Source organism: Peromyscus maniculatus, chromosome 8, assembly GCF_049852395.1.
Source record: "Peromyscus maniculatus bairdii isolate BWxNUB_F1_BW_parent chromosome 8, HU_Pman_BW_mat_3.1, whole genome shotgun sequence".
Lineage (NCBI taxonomy): Eukaryota > Metazoa > Chordata > Mammalia > Rodentia > Cricetidae > Peromyscus > Peromyscus maniculatus.
The window spans coordinates 44,766,797-44,787,251 of record NC_134859.1 but is presented as its reverse complement, the minus strand read 5'-3'; the positions used below and the strand labels follow the sequence as shown (position 1 = coordinate 44,787,251).

The 20,455-nt window shown below is 48.6% G+C and overlaps 1 protein-coding gene and 2 pseudogenes across 7 annotated transcripts in view; all 3 read right to left on the bottom strand.

Moving 5' to 3' along the window:
* Nucleotides 1–20,455, bottom strand: part of Drc3 (dynein regulatory complex subunit 3) — a 41,339-nt gene that overhangs the window by 701 nt on the left and 20,183 nt on the right. For all 7 annotated transcript variants that reach the window (XM_076542496.1, XM_076542493.1, XM_076542492.1 and 4 more), the window contains 6 exons: nucleotides 18,725–18,844; nucleotides 18,042–18,153; nucleotides 15,774–15,949; nucleotides 12,051–12,182; nucleotides 8,825–8,895; nucleotides 6,758–6,881 (listed from right to left, as the gene is read on the bottom strand). In XM_076542496.1, coding sequence (XP_076398611.1) covers nucleotides 6,758–6,881; nucleotides 8,825–8,895; nucleotides 12,051–12,182; nucleotides 15,774–15,949; nucleotides 18,042–18,153; nucleotides 18,725–18,844 — 735 coding nt within the window. The remainder of the gene's footprint in view (nucleotides 1–6,757; nucleotides 6,882–8,824; nucleotides 8,896–12,050; nucleotides 12,183–15,773; nucleotides 15,950–18,041; nucleotides 18,154–18,724; nucleotides 18,845–20,455) is intronic.
* On the bottom strand, nucleotides 5–2,383 carry LOC121831566 (threonine aspartase 1 pseudogene; annotated as a pseudogene).
* LOC143266812 (threonine aspartase 1 pseudogene) lies at nucleotides 2,497–3,509 on the bottom strand (annotated as a pseudogene).

The window sequence follows — 20,455 nt, the reverse complement described above, 5'->3', positions numbered from 1 at the left end:
GGAAAGTGAGAAGGTCCAAATGAGATCATATGTGTCATGCCCTGAGCACAAAGTGAGGGAGCTGAATAGAAGATAGGCCCCTGGGAGTCCCCAGGCTGTGTGGCACACCTAGTGGAGAGCCCGGACCGTACCAGTCACTTTGTGCCAGCTCATCCCTGGGCAACAGCTTGCTCCCCAGCCTGAGCCATAGCAGATGTCATGTGCAGTCCCCATCAAAAGCATGTTTTCTCCAGGGAGATCACAGGTGGCTAGCCAAGGCAGCTTCACTAGGCATATCGGTTTTCACAAAGCCTCTTTCTGGGTAGTCCTAAACCTCTGCTAGTCAGGTCTGGCTGGGTCTCCAGGCTGTTCCAACCCTGGGCCCTGTAAGCTGATAGGTGTCTACCTCCTGTTTGTCTTTATAACACTCCTGCAACCAAAAAATCTGAAATCTCAGATGCACCAAAATCTGTTTGGATTTTTGGGTCAGAGATATACAACAGTACTTTGTTTTGCTTTACTTTCTAGAGTACCAGCCTAAAAGGCTCCAAAAATATGTCTGTCTGATCTTGAAATTTTAATACTTGGGAGATCCAAAACCTCCAGGCTCCCAAAGGAAGATTCAGGAGGCACAAAGTGTCCTTGTTTTTTTTTTTTTTTTTTTTTGTTTTTTTGTTTTTCGAGACAGGGTTTCTCAGTGTAGCTTTGCGCCTTTCCTGGAACTCACTTGGTAGCCCAGGCTGGCCTCGAACTCACAGAGATCCGCCTGGCTCTGCCTCCCGAGTGCTGGGATTAAAGGCGTGCGCCACCACCGCCCGGCTACAAAGTGTCCTTAATGCTCTACAAAGTCATGTGGAAAACAACCTGCTTGATTTTCTCTCCTGTCTTCTCTCTCTCCGACTTATTGACCACACACACTCCATTTCAGAACAGTGTCTGTGGGACACTGGTTCACTACAGAATCCCATGTGAGAAAAGCCAGATTATCTGATGTGGGACAATGGATCAGCACAGTCATACCATAGGAATGACAGGAAGTCATTCAGTTCCTCCCTACTCAGGCAGCAGGCCAGGCTCTAAGAAGCATCAGAAGATGAACACCTACCTGTCCACACTGAGGGTAACAGGCTTCTTTTGTTTTTGTACCTTTATCTTTAAAACATATTTAAATAAGAAACAAATATAATATGAATTTTTCCATAAACTTTGCTTTCTTATTACAGTGTTACATTGTACATAACATTCCATTTTACTCAAATTAAGACTTCACAAAGCTGAACATTATTTAAGCTTCAAATTACTCAGGAAAGAACAAACTATCATTAAGACTATCACTTTGAAAGGTTCTGACCTAAACTCTCTGCTAGATTGTTTCACTGAAACCATTCTTTGTTAAAGGAAGAATGCCGTGTGTGAGGGATGAGAACACATCCACTTAGACTACTAAGTACAACACTGTTACTAAATGGATCAAGGTCAAGTCATTTAAACATGCAGATTCACTCTTTACACATTGTATCAACCACAGCTGGTCCCTCAATGAAATGAAAGTTTCCTTCAACCTTGGGTTTTACTTGACAACACATTTTGTAAAGATGAGTTGATTTTTCTAGGTCATAGTTCACACCTGAGATCATATTCCATCAGGCAGAAGCAAGCCCAGACACTGCACATTCGTACACCCCCACATACACTCCGGCCCTCCATCAAAAGCTTGAGTGTCAACCAGTACTAAGCTAAGCAGCACTTATGTCCCAACTAGTGCCCCAGGTTGCAACAGCAATTAGGGAACAAGAAAGACAAAACACTCAGTGTCAGGTTCTGAAATGTCTCTCAGACACTTCACACCCAGCTTGGAGGTCAGTTCATTGGGTTGTCCAAGCAACAAACCCCATCTTCGATTGCTGGCTGTCCTGCCACAGCCCCAGACAGGAGTCTTGAAGTGTGAGTCTTGGCTTTCCTGTCCTAGGCTGACATCTCCGTGCTGTAGCTCCACAGACAGAAATTCCACTAGGAGTGTCTGTGTGACTGGAGAGTCACCACTCTGGTACACTTGCATGTAGTCTCCACTGTTGAGGGATGGTGAACTAACAAACTTATTTTGTATAGTCTCCAATGCAGCTCGGTGAACATCTTCAGCTTGTCAGTCCTGTGAACATTCTCCAGCCAATTCGATGCATACGCGGTGCTCTCCACTCCTGAGGTACTCAGAGTTGTGGAGTAGGGGTCATGAGTTCCAGTATTTTCAACTCAGCAGCCACATCCAGAAAGAGCAGCTTGCCCAGCTCTCCCTGGATGTTTCAAGGCCAAGCCTCATCTGAGACAAAAGCAGCAACATTCCCTTTGTGACCCACAACCACAGCACCTACTGTGTGTGTCTCAAATGCCCAAACCATCCATCCATCCATCCATCCTTCCTTCCTTCCTCCCTCCCTCCCTCCCTCCCGTTCGTTCTTCTTTCTTTCTTCTCTCTCTCTCTCTCTCTCTCTCTCTCTCTCTCTCTCTCTCTCTCTCTCTCTCTCTCCCTCCCTCCTCCTTTTCTTGTTTGTTTGTGGGTTTTTTTTGTTTGTTTTTGGTTTTTTGAGACTGTTTGTCTGTGTAGCCCTGGCTGTCCTGGAAATCATTCGGTAGACAAGCCTGGCTTCGAACTCACAGAGATCCGCCTGCCTCTGCCTCCTGAGTGCTGGGATTAAAGGCGTCTCCACCACTGCCCAGCTACCTCTTGTTCCTTTTAAGTGCAGCTAAATTGAATCTGTGGTCATGGTGTTAGGAGGGCAAGAGGGTATCCTATGATCCACTGTCCATCCATAGGCTCCTTCGCCAACTAAAAAGCAGGGAGGAATTCTGCCTGCAGAGAACTTACCCTTCTGCCCTTCACACAAGAGTCTGTTTGCGACTGAGCCAGACTTCCTGGGTCCGTTCAGTGCTCTAAGTGTTCCAAAATGACAAGGTTTTCCACCCACTATGCAGGTGCCACACTAAATTTCTCCTAAGAGCTTTAGATTAGACCCCTCTCCCTGCATTTGTAGGAGCGTCCTCAGTTCCGCCACAGTGTGGTCACTGTTCCTGTGGCTTTGCAATGACCTCTGATGAGCTCATTTGCATTCATTAGCTTCAGACTGAGAACGATGACCTGGACCTGCATGCACCAGCGTAAAGCTCCTTCCTCCTCAAAGCTTTGTTTCGAATTCCTTGACTATTACTTTATTAGCAGATGCCTGAGGTGATCTGGAAGGGGTCCTGCAGAACTCATCCCCTTCTCCACGGTGGTTCTTCAATATTACCTATCAGGAAGGGAGCATCCTCCCATCCAAAAGTAACTGCAGAAGAGGAATTATCCCACAGCAGTGCAGGGCATATACTGCCCTGAACTTCAGAACGAGGTACAGCCACAACATCAACTCTGGTATTTCTTCAAGCAGCTTTTGGGAATTTGCAGCTCCTTCCATGGACCAGACCTGAGCATTGACCCAGCTCTTGCAGCTGCACTCCTGCATGGATGTCCAGAGCGCCCAGAGTGCAGGTGACATTCCTCCTTTCTGTTGGCTCTGAGCTCTCTCTTCGGCTTGGAGTCTTGAATTTCCTGACCAGGTTGGAGATGCAGGAAAGCTGGACCAGGAGTGTGGCATGGCCAACAGCAGTTAGTTGGCTTCAGAGGGGTGCTCTGGAAACCTCCTAAGCCACGTGACTTTGTAATCATGATCTGTGCACAATTCTTCTGGGTAGCAGAAGCCAGCTTGCTTTCCTCCTCAGCCCTCTTCCTCTTCTGGACCATTCTTGCTATAGGCCCAGGAAACATTTTGTTGAGCCAAGCTGCCTGGGTCCAAATCACAGCTCTGCTGCTGTCAACTCCATGCTTCCCTTCCCTCTGGATGGAAACACAGTGGTGCCTACTTCCAGGTCTATCTGGGGACTGAAGGGGCCGTTTTGTGCCCAGCCTTCTCGGCAGGCTGGCTCTCAGAGGCTGCAGTATACACCAGCTATTGGTGTGGGCATACTTTCTCGTAGTCAATGTTTTTCTCCGGAGAAAATAGGTCATTTCGTTGCTTCTACGAAAGGCAACTGTGAATGTTACTAAGGAGAAGGGGCTTTCCCAGGCTCTCCCCCAGGGGGTTTTTGGTTTTGCTTTGTTTTTTTTGAGACAGGATTTCTCTGTGTAGCCAGGCTACTCATGAGATCCCCGTCTCTACCTCCAAGTGCCGAGGTTAAAGTTCTTGGCTGACTGGCTCCCCATGGGCTTTGAAGGCAGTTGTCTATTCCAGTCTTGCTGGTGAGTCTAAGAATCCCTTAGCAGAGAGGCCTGCTGCCACCCCTGAAATGCCTGCCAGCTGTGGTGAATAGGGAAGGGCGTGGTGCTGACTACAGTCACAGGCCCAGCACTGTCTGTCAGACTACAGTCAGAATTCAGACTCTCTTCCTCACTGGTTGTGCCATTCTTACCACACATCTATGAGCGTGCCTTGCCCAGTGTTCTCACCCATGGTGCTTCCTTTGGTGAGGGAATGAGTTCACATGTGGTCAACAGGCTGGATGGTGGTAATCCTCTAACGAAGAAACTTTGTTGCCAGACACTACAGTGCTAGACAAGGCCACTTGGGTGAGAGAACAAGCTGACCTGCCTCTTTGCAGAAGGCCTCTGGGGCCCGTATTTTACTGTGTGCTAGTCACTAGGGAGTGAGCATGGTTCTGTGATGCTGTTCACTGTGTGTCACAGACCTAGGAACTCTACCACTCCATGAGTACTGTCACAGACTTCCAGAACTTCTCAGAGGAGACTTGCTAATGGGCAGGGTAGTGTTTTCCTGTCTGGTCAACAATGAACTTTGTAAGTGGCTTGTGGAGAGAAGGTTAGTGTGACTGTGGCCCGGCACCATGCTGCTGTGACTGGTGTCTGTCCTAGCCTCAGAACAGAGGCTACAGGGTCCAGGCTGCTGGCCTTCTCTCTGCACAGCCTAGCTCAGCCTAGCTCCTGATACCATAAAGATTTAGTGAATACAAGTTTTCATCCACCCAACTCCATGATCATTCCCGGCTGCCATGCTGGATGCTCCTGCTGGCACAGGCGGTCCACGGTGATGAGAAGATCCTCTCTGTCCTCCCTCACAAGCTTATATAAAGTATGAATAGGTGTGGAAACAAATCACATGAGCCAGAGTTTAAAACTGTGACCTGACGGACGGGGTGTGGAAAGGGGACAGTAGTTTAAGAGGTACTAAGGGAAGGCCTCTCAGGAGAGCTAGCACTTGAGCTGAGATCTAAATGGCAAGGACAAAAAAAGCACATAGAGACCGAGGAGTGAGCATGTCTGCCAGATAGAATGTGGACTGGCTGGTTTTATGTCAACTTGATACATGCTAGAGTCATCTGAGAGGAAGGAGCCTCAGTTGAGGAAAGGCCTCCATAAGATCCAGCTGTAAGGCATTTTCTTAAATAGTCATCAATGGGGGAGGGTCCAGCCCATTGTGGATGGTGCCATCCCTGGGCTGGTGGTCCTGGGTTCTATAAGAAAGCGGGCTGAGCAAGCTATGAGGAGTAAGCCAGTAAGTAGCCCTCCTCTATGGTCTCTGCATCAGTTCCTGCCTCCAGGTCCCTGCCCTGCCCGAGTCCCTGCCTTGACTTCCTCAGCGCTAGGTTATGACCTGAGAGCTATACGATGAAATAAACCCTTTCCTCCCCAGTTGCTTGGTCATGGTTTCATTACAGCAGTAACTAAGACAGAACATCTGTTGAAAGGAGCAAGCCTGACAGAGGGGAGCATCCCAGAGGCTGGTCACTGAGCATCAGAGCCTGGGGTGGGAGGTGCCAAGGAGGCAGGTCTAGTCTATGGGAATGAACTCTCTTGAAGGTCACAGAAAGCTGGGAGGGGTGAGGATTTCGTAGTCTGGGTTTCCAGTGGACCTACCTGTCTGCATATTGAGAACAGTTTACAAGAAGGCAGCAAGGCGCCAAGAGGCAGGCAAAGGGCATGTGGACCACGGCCTGGTGATAGCACAGTGATGGAGAGTAGCTGAGGAACTCAGTAGTGTATGAGCAAAAGCAGGCCCCCTAGGGAAAGTATTTCGACCTGTGCCCATTAATCCTTGCCTGGAGCCCTTTCCTAAGCTGCTGGAGCTCAGGCTGGACTCAGATGCCTCCTTAGGTGTAGACCCAATGATGGATCCCCAGTATTCACCACTACCCGCCCTGGTGGAAACTGGGACAATGTGGAGGTGGGCCAGACATGAGGCTTGGGGGTACAGCAATGTTGCAGTTCTCCTTACAGACACTGTATGGTTAAGATGCCTGAGGGAGGGCTGGAGAGATGGCTCAGAGGTTAAGAGCACTGACTGTTCTTCCAGAGGTCCTGAGTTCAATTCCCAGCAACCACATGGTGGCTCACAACCATCTGTAATGAGATCTGGTGCCCTCTTCTGACTTGCAGGAATAAATGCAGGCAGAATACTATAAACATAATAAATAAATAAATCTTTTTTAAAAAAATGCCTGAGGGAGATCTCTGGCTTCTACCTCTATTTGCACCTGCTTCCTTAAAAAACAGTACCAGAAGACCGCATAGAAAGGAACGTGTAACCACCTGACCATCCTGAACTGTGGGCACCTTGTTAGTCTATTTCAGCAGTTGATATTCCTGCAAAGCAGGCTACTGTCTCCTTCAGGAGAAGAAACCGAGGCTCCAAGAGCTTGTCATGCTTAGGTAAGCCATGAGCTGGCTACATTTCACCTCTCTACTTTCTGACCCCCAGCAAAGTCCACTGTGCCCAGTCCTGGGCTCACTCACCGCCCGCACATCGTCAGGCAGGTCCTCATCCATCTCGCCCTTGAGGATCTTCTCCAGGGTGTTGATGGCGATCTCCAGGATCTTCTCATGGTGATGGTTCTCCAAGTCCCGGCACTGAGCCATCCTGCAGTTGTGAGTTAAAGCCAGGGGCAGAGCAAGCCAGGTGTCTCTCACCTGTGGCAGGGCCTCTGCTAAACAAGGCTACCATCTCCACTAGAGAGACCAGTTTCTAAGCCAGTGGCTCTCAACCTTCCTAATGCTGCGACCCTTTACTACAGTTCCTCATGTGGTGACCCTCAACCATAAAATGATTGTGTTGCTACTTTGTAATTTTGCTAATGTCATATGAGTCATAATATAAATATTTGATATGTAGGATATCTGATATGTTACCACTGCTCTAAGGGCTCAAGATCTGCTTCAGGGTGCTAAGGGCCATCATGGCCATCAAGCTGTCACCCCATGCATCAAAGCCCAGGGTCATCGTCAGGTCCTCATATCATTCCGATCCTTATACTGGGTCATTAATGTCCCTCAGGGTCCTCACTCTCCTCTGTTCCTCCATCCCCATAGCTTCCCAACACCACAGTAGACCTCACTGGTCTCGCATACTCTCTTCCTCCTTCTCCTGGAAGAAGACTGAGGATTTAAGTAGCCAGTTCCTAGCTTAGAGCATCCTGGCGCTTCCATTCTGTGATGCGGCCTGAAGTCCTCATCTGGAGACTTGTTTTCTCAGGTTCATCCTCGGGATCTTTGAACACACTGCTTCTGCTGACTGGACTGTATCGACTTTCACCTGTTCCTGTGGCCACCTGCAGGTCTTTTAATGTTTAGGGAGACCACTGACCCTTTACCCTCCATACCACTTGGTACTTGCATGACTGCATGCTGGACTCTGAGCCCCAGGATGGTAGAACCTGAGTTCCTTCTGGGGTGGAACTGAGCACTTTCCCCCCATAAAGGGCTGGTCATGCTTCTAATGTTGGTTTCTAACCTTAACAGTAGCCTGCCAAGCTCCTTTTAACTTGCCCTGTCTTCAGAGTGGGTGTTGCCTAATCCCAGAGTATTTTCCTGCAATAAAAAGTCAGGCAGTGATTCCGAGGTGTCAGTGTCCCCATGAACATCACCTACTTAGGGACATATGCAAGACGACTGCACTGAAGTCCCTCTGGGCTTCCAAACTGGCATTCTAGCAAGGCCATCACTGTGTAGTGTCAGGAACCACTTCAGGTGTCATGGAGTATACTCAGTGATCACCAAATATGCATCCTATGATAGGAAGGACCTCTTCCTCGATGCAGATTGGTAGCTGTTACATTCTTCTACCTTCAAAAATGGAGAGCTGTGAACTAGGACCCTGTGGGGAATATAAACGCCTTCTTGGGGTGAGGTTTAGGTCTTTCTGGAATCCATGGGGGTAAGTATTTTGGGTAGGAACTGAAGCATGATCTAGAGTGCTGGCTTTACTCTGTAGCAGGAGCAGCAGGGGGTGGGGCTCTGCACACACACACATACACACACACACACACACATACACACACACACATACACACACACACACATACACACACACATACACACACACACATACACACACATACACACACACATACATACACACATACACACACATACACATACACACACACACACACACACACACACACACACACACACACACACCGCTTGTTCACACACTGCTAGTCTCTACTTACCCTTTTTCTTTTTTCTTCAGTGCTGGGGATCGAACCCAGGGCTCACACCTGCTAAGCAAGTTCTCCTCTGAGCTATCCCTTGATCTCCTCTTAATTTCTGAAGAGGCTTTATTGGCCTTTGCTTTTTGTTAAAAAGCCTAGGGGTTGGAGATTTAGCTCAGTGGTAGAGCACTTGCCTAGCAAGCGCAAGGCCCTGGGGTCGGTCCTCAGCTCCGGAAAAAAAAAAAGAAAGAGAGAGAAAAAAAAAAAGCCTAGGCACCTTCACCCTAGCTGCTCTAGCGGCCAAGACAACCCTCAGGAGTCGGTGGTGCCTTCCCATGGGGTGAGGTAGGGCCCATCACAGGAAGGATATAGACTTTGGACATTTTCAATAAATAGTCCCACCAAGTCAGTGATGTTTCTTTCAAACATGTTTATAGTCTCCTGAAAATGATAAAGAAGATAGTCAATACAGGTATCGACATCCTTGGCACCACCTCCAATCAGAGACCCTTAGAGGCAAAGACCACCCCACTTGACTTCGTAGGGCAGATGCTAAGGATTGACCCCGCCTTTTCAGAGCTCTGCTGCTCTCCAGTGTCAACACACTACCCCAGAGTGTTTATGCTATCAATGTTTTTTTTAAAGATTGACTTACTGTATGTATATGAGTGTTTTGCCTACATGTATGTATGTGCACAGTGTGTATGCCTGGTGCCTGCAGATGTCAGGAGGAGGCACTGGATCCCCTAGAACTGGAGTTACAGACAGTCGTTAGCTGCCATGTGGGTTCTGGGTCTGGGTCCTCTGGAAGAGCAGCCAGTGCTCTTATCTGCTAGGCCATCTCTCCAGCCCCAGGTTTTAATTTTTTTTATATTACGTGTGTGTGTGTGTGTGTGTGTGTGTGTGTATGTGTGTGTGTGTGCACGCGCGCGCGCGCGCGTGTGGAGATCAGCGGACAATTTGTAGGAGTCAGTTCTCTCCTTCCATCATGTGGGTCCCAGGGATCAAACTCAGGTCATCAGGCTTGGTGGTTAGCGCCTTTACCCACTAAGCCAGATCATCCTGCAGCCTGTCGCCAGACCTTTTGCCTATGTAGCTGCCTCTGCCAGGAGCACATATCCTGGGCTCACTCCCCTCCTCCCTGAATGGACCCCTTCCTTTTAGGCCTCTCAGCAGGATCTGTCCCTCATCTCCACAAAAGCAGTAGAGGGAGATCTCAAGAGCCAGCTCCACTACAAGGACATCATTTCATCTCTCTAGGCCTCCCCATATGTGAGACAGGTTTTCTGTGTAGTACCATGGTAGTTAGTCAGGGTAAACTAGCTACATCACCCAAATGATTCACCCAGCATCTGGCAGAGCCAGGACCTTGGGTAAGTGCTGGCTGCTACCCTAGACTTCCAACAGTTAGTTGCTACTTAGCAGAGAGCACTTGAGGCCGAAACGGATCTCAATGTTGTTGGGAAAGTGATAGAAAAATGTGATTATGAAGCCTGCTCCCCTGGAAGACCGTTTCCATGCCTCCTGCAGACCTCTAGCACTACAACTTGAGCCCATGGATGCGGGGCACCCATAGGAGCCCAAAGCCTGTCTGCAGGCTGTAAAAAGGAGCCCATTCTCACATGTGTGTGCACTATTTTGGTGAATAAAAGTAAGGTCATTAGAAAGCACAAACAAGTGTCTTCCAGCTTTAAGTGGCTGGTGACCTGGGCAGGACAAGAGCATGGATCTGGGAGATGTTTGGATACTGAAAACAGTCTCCCTGCTTGAAAGGGCTGGGGGCCAGCAGCAGTCCTCCCCCGCACGCATGCACGCATGCACGCACGCACGCACAGCTTCCGCAGTACTTGAGCAGAAGCAATTCCCGGTGGGAAATGAGCGGCTGCTGTGCTGAGCGACAGCGAATCTATCCCGTGTAGGAAGTGTCACTTGACGTGTGAGGAATTGATTAGGCACTGTCTCTTGGCCCAGCCATAGCAACATCTGATGAGGTCCAATTCATCACACCACTTCCAACTCCCAGCCTGGCTGCCTGCAAACACACGAGTCACCCTGGCTACAGATGCGTTTGAGGCAGCCCTGCTTTTCATTTCCCATCGTCAGTGCCAAGTGACAGGCTCCTCACATCGCCTACCCTGAGACAGCAAGCCCAGGCTGCAACACTGATGAGCCTTTGTTTGGTTCCCAAGTGGAGGTCCACCTTGTCTCAGAAGCCCCCGAACCTTCCCTTGGATCTGATAAAAAAAAAAAAAATCTGCACTCTGTGGAGACTCTGGGCTCCTCTAGGATAGGGGAGAGGAGATTTGCAGAGGAATAAGTTCACCTCTCATTCTCCAGAAGAGTTCTTTCCCAGGCAGCAAAGATAGCAGTGTGCGCCTTTCTTTTTTCTTTTCTTTTTCTTTTTTCTTTTGGCATCGCTGAGGATAGAACCCAGGGCCTTGTCTGTGCTAAGCAAGCACTGAGCTGCACTTCCAGCTCCTGCCTTTAATGTATTTTAATAGTTCTGGAAGGAAGTGATTGTGTGTGTGGGGGGGGGTGCACATGCTTGTGTTCCTATTTGGTGGTGTGCACATGTGTGTGGGGGTGTGTGTATGTGCTGTGTGCACATTGGACTGAGGCAAAGGACAACCTCAGATACCATTTGCCTGCTTTTCCTCTCACTGGCCTGGAACTCAGCATATTTGCTAAGCTATGAGCAAATGGCCAATGAGCCCTAGAGACCCAGCTATCTCCACCTGCCCAGTCTTCTCCTGCGTGTCTACTGGGTTACACTGGGCACACAGGGGCAGAGCCTGTGGAGGGCATGCTTGCAGGGTTCTGCAGCCGCATGCTGAGGAATGTATGGATGTGTGCAGTCTGGCTGCACCTCCAGCTACTCTACCAGCTGCATGCTGAGGGATGTATGGATGTGTGCAGCTGGCTGTACCTCCAGCTGCTCCACCAGCTGCATGCTGGGGGATGTATGGATGTGTGCAGTCTGGCTGCACCTCCAGCTGCTCCACCAGCTGCATGCTGGGGGATGTATGGATGTGTGCAGTCTGGCTGCACCTCCAGCTGCTCCACCAGCTGCATGCTGGGGGATGTATGGATGTGTGCAGTCTGGCTGTACCTCCAGCTGCTCCACCAGCTGCATGCTGGGGGATGTATGGATGTGTATAGTCTGGCTGTACCTCCAGCTGCTCCACCAGCTGCATGCTGGGGGATGTATGGATGTGTGCAGTCTGGCTGCACCTCCAGCTGCTCCACCAGCTGCATGCTGGGGGATGTATGGATGTGTGCAGTCTGGCTGCACCTCCAGTTGCTCCACCAGCTGCATGCTGGGGGATGTATGGATGTGTGCAGTCTGGCTGTACCTCCAGTTGCTCCACCAGCTGCATGCTGGGGATGTATGGATGTGTGCAGTCTGGCTGCACCTCCAGCTGCTCCACCAGCTGCATGCTGGGGGATGTATGGATGTGTGCAGTCTGGCTGTACCTCCAGCTGCTCCACCAGCTGCATGCTGGGGGATGTATGGATGTGTGCAGTCTGGCTGTACCTCCAGCTGCTCCACCAGCTGCATGCTGGGGAATGTATGGATGTGTATAGTCTGGCTGTACCTCCAGCTGCTCCACCAGCTGCATCTCCAGTGTCATGAGCATGTTAAACAGCTCATTGATGTCATCACTGCATTCTAGTAGCTTCTTCTCGATGGTGGGCAGATCACTCTCTTCTCGGATGGTATTTAAGTTCTACAAACAAAAACCATGTTTCAGGATTCAGTAGTTAAACGTGTTACTCAGTAGGAAGTGACAATTTTGTTTTATGGGTTAAAAACTGTGAGTCTGGGTTTGAAGTGCCCAAGTTCAAGCATTAGCTCACAACTTGCTAGTTCTGTGACCTTTGGAGATGCTACCTGCTGCTCTGGCATATTATATGTAAAGGTACCTGCAAATGACAGGTGGAAAAAGAGCATTCAGACCTACCCGTATCTCCTTGAAAGTAGAAGATGAAATTCCCATGGGCAAGGTTCTTTGCCTGTGCCAGGAGGAGGGGAGACATTCTCATCGTCAGAGATGGGAGCCACAGCTGAGGAAAATCTGTGCAAATCAAGCTTTTAAAACTAACTCATGGGCTGGAGAGATGGCTCAGCGGTTAAGAGCACTGGCTGTTCTTCCAAAGGTCCTGAGTTCAATTCCCAGCAACCACACGGTGGCTCACAACCATCTGTAATGAGATCTGGTGCCCTCTTCTGGCCTGCAGGCATACGTGCAGACAGAACACTATACATACTAAATAAATAAATCTTAAAAAACAAACAAACAAACAAACAAAAAAAAAAAAACTAACTCATAGGGCTGGAGAGATGGCTCAAGTGGTTAAGAGGCCTGGCTGTTTTTCTAGAGGACCCGGGTTCAATTCCCAGCACCCATATGGCAGCTCACAACTGTCTATAACTCCTGTTCCTGAGGCTCTGGTCCCTCTTCTGGCCTCCATGGGCATCAGGCATGTAAATAATGCACAGACATATATGTAGGCAAAACACCCACACACATAAAATAGAAATAAATAATTAAAGAAATGAACTCATCCCAGGCATAGTGGCACCTGTGTGCAATCCCAGCGGATGTGGGATGAGGCCTTGTATCAAAAATCCAAAACCCAAACCCAGAAACCAAACCAATGAAAACAAACAAAAAGCTCAGAAAGAAACAACAACCAGGCATAGTGGTGCACGCCTTTAATCCCAGCACTCGGGAGGCTGAGTTTGAGGTCAGCCTGGTCTACAGAGTGAGTTCCAGGACAGCCAGGATTACACAGAGAAACCCTGTCTCAAAACAAACAAACAAACAAAAAAGTAAAGAAATAAATAAAGTAAAGTAAACCTTACCAGCTAATCACATCTCTACTATCCTCAGCCTGTTCTCACAGTTTAATTGGAGTTGTCTAGTTCAGTCCAGTCATGTACCACACAATACTGTCTCAGTCAGTGATACACTGCATGTATGACGGAGGCTCCCTAAGACGATGATGCTACAAAGTTCTAACTACCTCCTAACAGCTTGGTGTTCCCACAGGGACAGCCACATAATGACAGATTTCTCAGAACTTATCACCACCATAAAGTGATGATTAATCAAACAGTAAGCTTTTAACCCTTCTTTTTTTTGTTGTTGTTGTTTATTTCTTTTGAGATAGGGTCTCATGTATTCAAGACTGGCCTTGAACTTGCTTTGTAGTTGACGATGACCTTCAACTCTGACCCTCTTGCATCTACCTCCCAAGTGCTAGGTCCACAGGCATGCACTATTTATGTAGTATACTCATATACAGGTAAACTTAGGAAATAAAATTTGCAGGCCGGGGATTTGGCTCCACAGAAGAGTATTTGCCTGAGTGGTAAGGTTGTGGGTTGGTCCCCAGACACCTAAAAAAAAAAATCAGTCTACCTAGCACAGTGTGGGAGGTTAAAAGTACAAGGCTGGTTAGCCTCATCTCTTTGGACTCTCTGGAGGGCCTCTTAGCTGCATCACAACATGGTGGGTGGCATGACATTGGAGTACATGCTCCAGTGTCTGGTGACAGGGGTACAGAGGGGTCATGTGGGAAGAGAAGATGCACAGGAGAGGGCTGGCTTTATAGCCCCCACCTCTAAGACGTCAGCAACCCAAGCCCACACAGGGAAAAGCATTGGTCCTTCCTATCAACCAATTCATTTCTTTTAAAAGAAACAGAAGTTATTGGGTGTGTATGCACGTGGGGTTCAGAGGACAACTTTGTGGAGCTGGTCCTCTCTTTTTCCAGGAATTGAACTGAGGTCTCCTGCCTTGTGCAGCAAATGCCTTTACCTCATGAGCCGTCCCTCGCCCAACATCCCCAGTCACTTCCTAAAGGTACCACGTCTCAATATTGATGCGTTAGGGATGAAGGGATACCCAGGCCATAGCAAAACCAGTTCTAATCTTTGAGTGAACCAGACAGACTTCCTTAGAGCCCCAGGAAGCAAGTGGAAGTCCACGGAAAATAGAGAGAACGAGACAGTCTCGTGAGCTGATAAGCAACCTGTTCATCAGCAAAGGTCCCAGTAACAAGACCAGCACCAGTGCAATGCGACCTTAGGTTGTGACTAACAGTATGAGCCCTGAGGCAGGAAGGAGGAACGGCATTGGTTTTGTTTGTTTGTTTGTTTGTTTTTTTCAAGACAGGGTTTCTCTGTGTAGCTTTGTACCTTTCCTGGAACTCTGTAGCCCAGGCTGGCCTCGAACTCACAGAGATCCTCTTGCCTCTGCTTCCCAAGTACTGGGATTAAGGGCATGCGCCACCACCCCCTAGCTCAAGAAAGATTTTTATGGGGACTCTCACAATGGAGAAATACTTTCCAAGAACAACCAGAAGGAAGATGGATAAATTCTATTCTATTAAAAATTCATGCCGAGCAGTGGTGCCTTTAATCCCAGCACTCGGGCAGCAGAGGCAGGCGGAGCTCTGTGAGTTCAAGGCCAGTTTCATCTACAGAGTGAGTTCTGGGACAGGCAAAAGCTATACAGAGAAACCATTTCAAAAAACCAAAAAAAAAAAATGTAATAATAATAATAAAATGTAATAATAATAACAAAAAATGATATGCTAGGGATATAATATGCTTAGCAGCAGACTGCCTGACTTCCACAAACACTCCACATGACAAAAGTACCACGTACAAATGTCAAGATAAAGAGTGAGCTGAGAAAAATACTCTGAAGTGACTTCCAAGACCCAGGGCTGCTAACTCAACCTATAAAGAGCCGTGATAAAGTCATCCTTTAAAACACAGAGGCGAGGGAAAGAGACAATGGCAGAATGGCTGTAAACCAGACAAGCAAAAGCAAGGCGAGGCTAAAATGAGGGGCTTGTGAGGAGCAGTCAGGCTGTGGATGGAAGGGACTCGGTGGGTGCCGAGCAGCACGCATGCCACTAAAAACCCCAAGGCACTGAGGCTGGCAGAGGGGCCCCAGGAACCTCCCAAGTTCCCTGGCCCTTCTCTGGAAGAGAGCCTTTCAGAGCTCTAAGACGACCCCTTCCACTCTGCTCACTCAGGTAAGAATGCCTTTGGCCCAAGGCTCTGTGCTGGCTCAGTGGAGCTGTGTGTGCGTGTGTGTGCGTGTGCGTGTGCGTGTGTGTGTGTGTGTGTGTGTGTGTGTGTGTGTGTGTGTGTGTGCGCGTGTGGTGCCGTTTGGTGAAATTGTGATCCCTGGCAGGTGAACAGAGACTTGGGGCCTCAGGGACCCGCAGAGGGCACGGACATTGCAGACCCTCCACATCGAGGGAGTCCTGGCAGCCTGGCACAGGAGAAGGGGACTTACCAGCAGATGCCTTTCCTCAAACTTGGCAACCTTGAGCTTGCCCTGGTCCTGGTTCTCCTGGATGGCCTCCTGTACGCACTCATTGAAAGTGTCTAACTCCAGCTTCCGCTTCTCCTGCTGCTTCAGGCCGTACTCGAAAATGTTCAGGCAGATGATGACAAATTTGTCCTTGTAGGTAAGTGGCGGTTAAGGAAGCGTGGGGCTCAGGAGCAGGCTACCGGGACTGGGACAAAAATGTTGACAATTCCTTGCAGAGCATGCCATGCTGAACACTGTGGAGGCTACAGGTGGTCCTTTTGACAGAAGGAGGGACAGAGGAGCCAGGGAGCTGGGGCTTGCCGTTTGGAGCCTAACGTGGTAGTAGTTATCTATCTCTACCTGCACCCAAGGAACTCGGGAGCACAGCTAAAGGCTCTAGAAGAGAATTCCAGAGGACTGGGGGTCCAGGCGAGAGCTAGAAGCACCTGGCCAGGAGAATGAGTTGAAGCCTTTTTTTTTTTTTTTTTTTTAAATATCTGGTTAAATTAAAATCTCTAAAAGAAATCTTCTGGGAGGGGCCTGTCCTGTAGCTCATCTGAGCTCAGAGGAACTAGGTGGCCTAGGTTCAAGTCATGGCTCCAATGCTGCTTCTGAGATCCATCCCAGCAAGCTACCTCTCTGGGCCTCAGTGTCCTTACCTCAGCTAAGGGCATTGAGGAAGCCACCACAAAGAGTCCTTTGAAGGCTGAGCATGATGGCACACACCTGTAATCCCAGAATTTAGAGGTGAGGAGCAGAGGCAGGAGATCTCTGTGAGTGAGTTCTAAGCCAGCAAGGGCTACAAAAGCGAGACCTTGTCACAAAACAAATAAACAAACAAAAAAGAGTCCTGGGGCTCGGGCAGGCAAACCCAGAGGGTCCTGGGGATGCTGTGGGGATGTGTTCAGGTGATCAGATGCCTCTCCAAAACCTCACAGCTTCACAGTGCTTAAGCTGAGAGCATGGGTCTCTGAGGAAGAGGGCTGGACTGAGAAAGTTGTCAGGTTCCGTGCGGCCACCAATGTCTAGGCTCTGCCTTTATTTATTTATTTTTTATTTTTTTAAAAGATTTATTTATTTATTTATTTATTTATTTATTTATTTATTTATTATTTATTATTTATTTATTTATTATTTATTTATTTATTTATTTATTTATTTATTTATTTATTTATTTATTTATTTATTATGTATACAGCATATATGACTGCAGGCCAGAAGAGGGCACCAGATCTCATTATAGGTGGTTGTGAGCCACCATGTGGTTGCTGGGAATTGAACTCAGGACCTCTGGAAGAGCAGTCAGTGCTCTTAACCTCTGAGCCATCTCTCCAGCCCTAGGCTCTGCCTTTAGGTGCTCACCAAAGCTGGCCAGAGGAGCTGGGAGGCCATGGATGGAGGTTCTCACATAGGAGTCATCACAGGGTCAGCCAGCTACATACTCTCACATGCCCAGCCTAGGAAAAGAACCAGCTGTACCCCATGACTGCTGCTGGCACCATGAAACTGCACAATGCAGTCACTTTGCAGGCCTGGGGAATCCTGACCTTTCCCAAACTGCAATTCTAGTTTCAGATTTTATTCCCAAATAACACTTCCTGTCTTAGAGATTTGTCTCTGTAGTTTTCCTGGCGGCTGATACCAGTGTTGGTGGCCCCACAGACCTACCTGGACTGGCTGTCTCAACTAGAAGCCCTCAGCTCCACAATGCCTCATATCCCGGAAGTCCCCTCCATCTCCCACTTACCACTGAAGCCCATGGTTTGGCTCTCATGATCACTGCCACTATCTGTGACAAGTGCTGACTACATCCTTGGGCTCTGACCAGCTAGGGGACAAATGCAAGCTCTTTGGCCCCACAGAGTGATCCTGTACAAACTACTTAACCTCTGCGGTTACTAATGGCAGCCACCTGGTGGGATGCTTAAGGGGGTGTGGATCAAGAGCAGTGATGTAGCCGGTGGAGATCCTTGATGTAGAAACACATTCCCTACTCCTATCTCAGAAAACGCAGCTCGCCAGGCATGGCAGACCCAGCCAGAAGCTGTCACTCAATGTGCCTGCAGAAGTCTGGACAGCGCTGCCCCACAAAGGTCAACTGGTCTGGCTGGAATGGCCTTTGGCATACATGTAGCCAGCAGAGATTTAACTACCAGGGTCTCACATGAATGATGGGGAAACTGAGGTACAGAGTAAAATGAACTTGCCCAAGGCAAGCTGGCGAGGCAGCAGTGACCCAGAAAGGATATGCCTCAAGGAGCTCACCAACACCGGGCAGGTAGGAGAGCTTGTTGCCCTCCACATCCTCGGAATACATGCTGTCAAACAGGAAGGAGCCATCCAAGTGATCAATGAACGCCAACTGTGGATCAAAATACCCAGACATGGTGACCCCAGAGCCAGGCTCTTATGAGGGTTGAGGCAGCCAAGGATTCCTGAGGGGGGACCATGCATCTGAGCTGCAGCCCTCCCTCCCAGGAAGGCAAGTGTGTGGTGCTGTTGCAGGCCCAGGGAGGATATGTGTAGAGATGCAGAAGACAGAGCTGCAGGCTGTTTTCCAAGAAGTGGCCTACCGCTCTGCCTAGGTTCACAGGGAGCTGAGGCTGGTCATAGGGAAGCCAGCAGGTCATAGCCACAGATTCGGGACCACAGAGCTGAAGACCAAACTGTAACTGCATGGGATGGGAACCAGCTCGAGGGTCTTCAGTAAAGGAGTCACTAGGACCAAGTGTTTTTTAGGACCATGTCTTTGGGCTTGGGGGTGGGGGTGGGGATGGGGACCGGACATGGTGATAGGCAGAGAGTAGGTGTCAGGTTTGGTGACCGTGGTACGCTTTACAAGTTTTGGGAGTCTGAGGACCCCTGTGGATCTTTGTTTAATGTGACTGGCACTGTCATGGTACTTCTGTGTCCAGGGCAGCTCTGTGTGGTACCTTGTGCTCCGCCAGCTTTTCCCGCCGGGCCTGCTCATCCTCCAGCCGGGCCTGCATCAGTGCCTCCCGGTGCTTCAGCTCATCAATGCTGTACTGATGCTTCAGCTTCGCCATCTCTTTCTGGTGCAGGGACGGGAATGGCATTGTTACCAAAGGATGTCTGGTCCCTCCAGCCTCACACCCTCGGGCCTTGTGAGCACAGCCAGTGTGTTGGAGGGTATCTTTCGTAAAAGCTGGGAAAGGCATGAAGCCTTGGAGATGAGAATGCCTAGGGGAATCCCAGAACTGAAGGTGCCCCAAGAGCCTGTCCTGAAGCAGCCTGACGTGCCCCTGGCCTCTTCCTGAATTCTACAGCACCAGTTTGAAATCAGGCATCATGGTTGGAGGGGAGTCCCACCACCTGCTTGACAGAGTTCTGCTTTTATGAACTTTTACTCATTATTTTTTTGAATCATGGAAGGCCATGCGGGCCACGTGTGCTGCTGCCCTTGATGGGAACTTCTGATATCCACGAGACCACGCCTGAGCACAGTACTGCAGATGCAGGGCTGACCTGTGACCTTTTTCAGTGCTGGAAATATAACGCAAGACCTCATGCTAGGGTGAGTGCTAGACTTCAGAACTACACCCTTACTTAGCCCCTGTCCTGTGTTTTTTAAAGGGCATCATACACTCAAGCTTTTGAACCCATGACACATTTCAAATTAACACCTAAATCTCGGCTTCTTAAGTTGAGGGTTGCTATCCCATACTGGATGGAGTAACTGAATGTGGAGGTCACACACACACACACACACACACACACACACACACACACACACACCTGGCAACAATAAAAGTTTCCTGAAAATACAATGACCAAAATTTAATTTAAAATCAAGTGTATAATGGACCCCAGATATTTCTGGCCTTGCTTAACCATGACGAATTATATGACTGCACTGTAGTCTTGGTTCTGAGTAGAAACCATGCACACCCTATGTGTACATGGATATTATCTATCATGCTTCCTGACCCGACCTGCACCCCAGATTTGAGATGGTGTTGTTTTCTGTGTAAAGTTTCCTGATGTTACAGAAACATACTTGTTTAACTGCAGAAAATAATGACCATCATTCTTTGGTTTGTAAGTATCATTATTATACTTTTTAATTGTATTATGTTAGAATGTTTGGTTTTAAAAAATGCTGTTTGAGTTGCTGACAAGTTTCACTAAATGAATTTTGACTTGGGATTAGGACAGAATTCTCAAAGTTTTCTTTTAAGATGTTAATATTATTGCATATGTTTGATGTGTATGGGGGGGGACCATGTGCCAAGGGGCAAATGTAGGTCAGGGGACAACCTTTTGGAGTTGTTTCTCTCTCTTCAGCCTTATGTGGGTTCTGGGGCTTGAACCCGAGTTTCCAGGCTTACACAGCAAGCACCTTTAACCCGCTGAACCATTTGCTGACCCCTCAATCCTTTCTGAAATGACCGTAAGCAGAATTCTGCCATTTTGTTCTGTGTGTTTATGCAAAGCAGTTCTTACCCTTGAGAACTAGAAAATCAAAATATGGATCAACTCTTAAAACTGTTGAAGAGTCTCTGCATCTTGCAGTTTATATATCTAGTAAAGATTTAATGTTTAAGACAGGCTCTGTGTAGTTATGGCTGGCTTGGTACTCACTAGACAGACCAGGCTGGCCTCAAACTCACAGAAATCTGCCTGCCTTTGCATCCTGAGTTCTG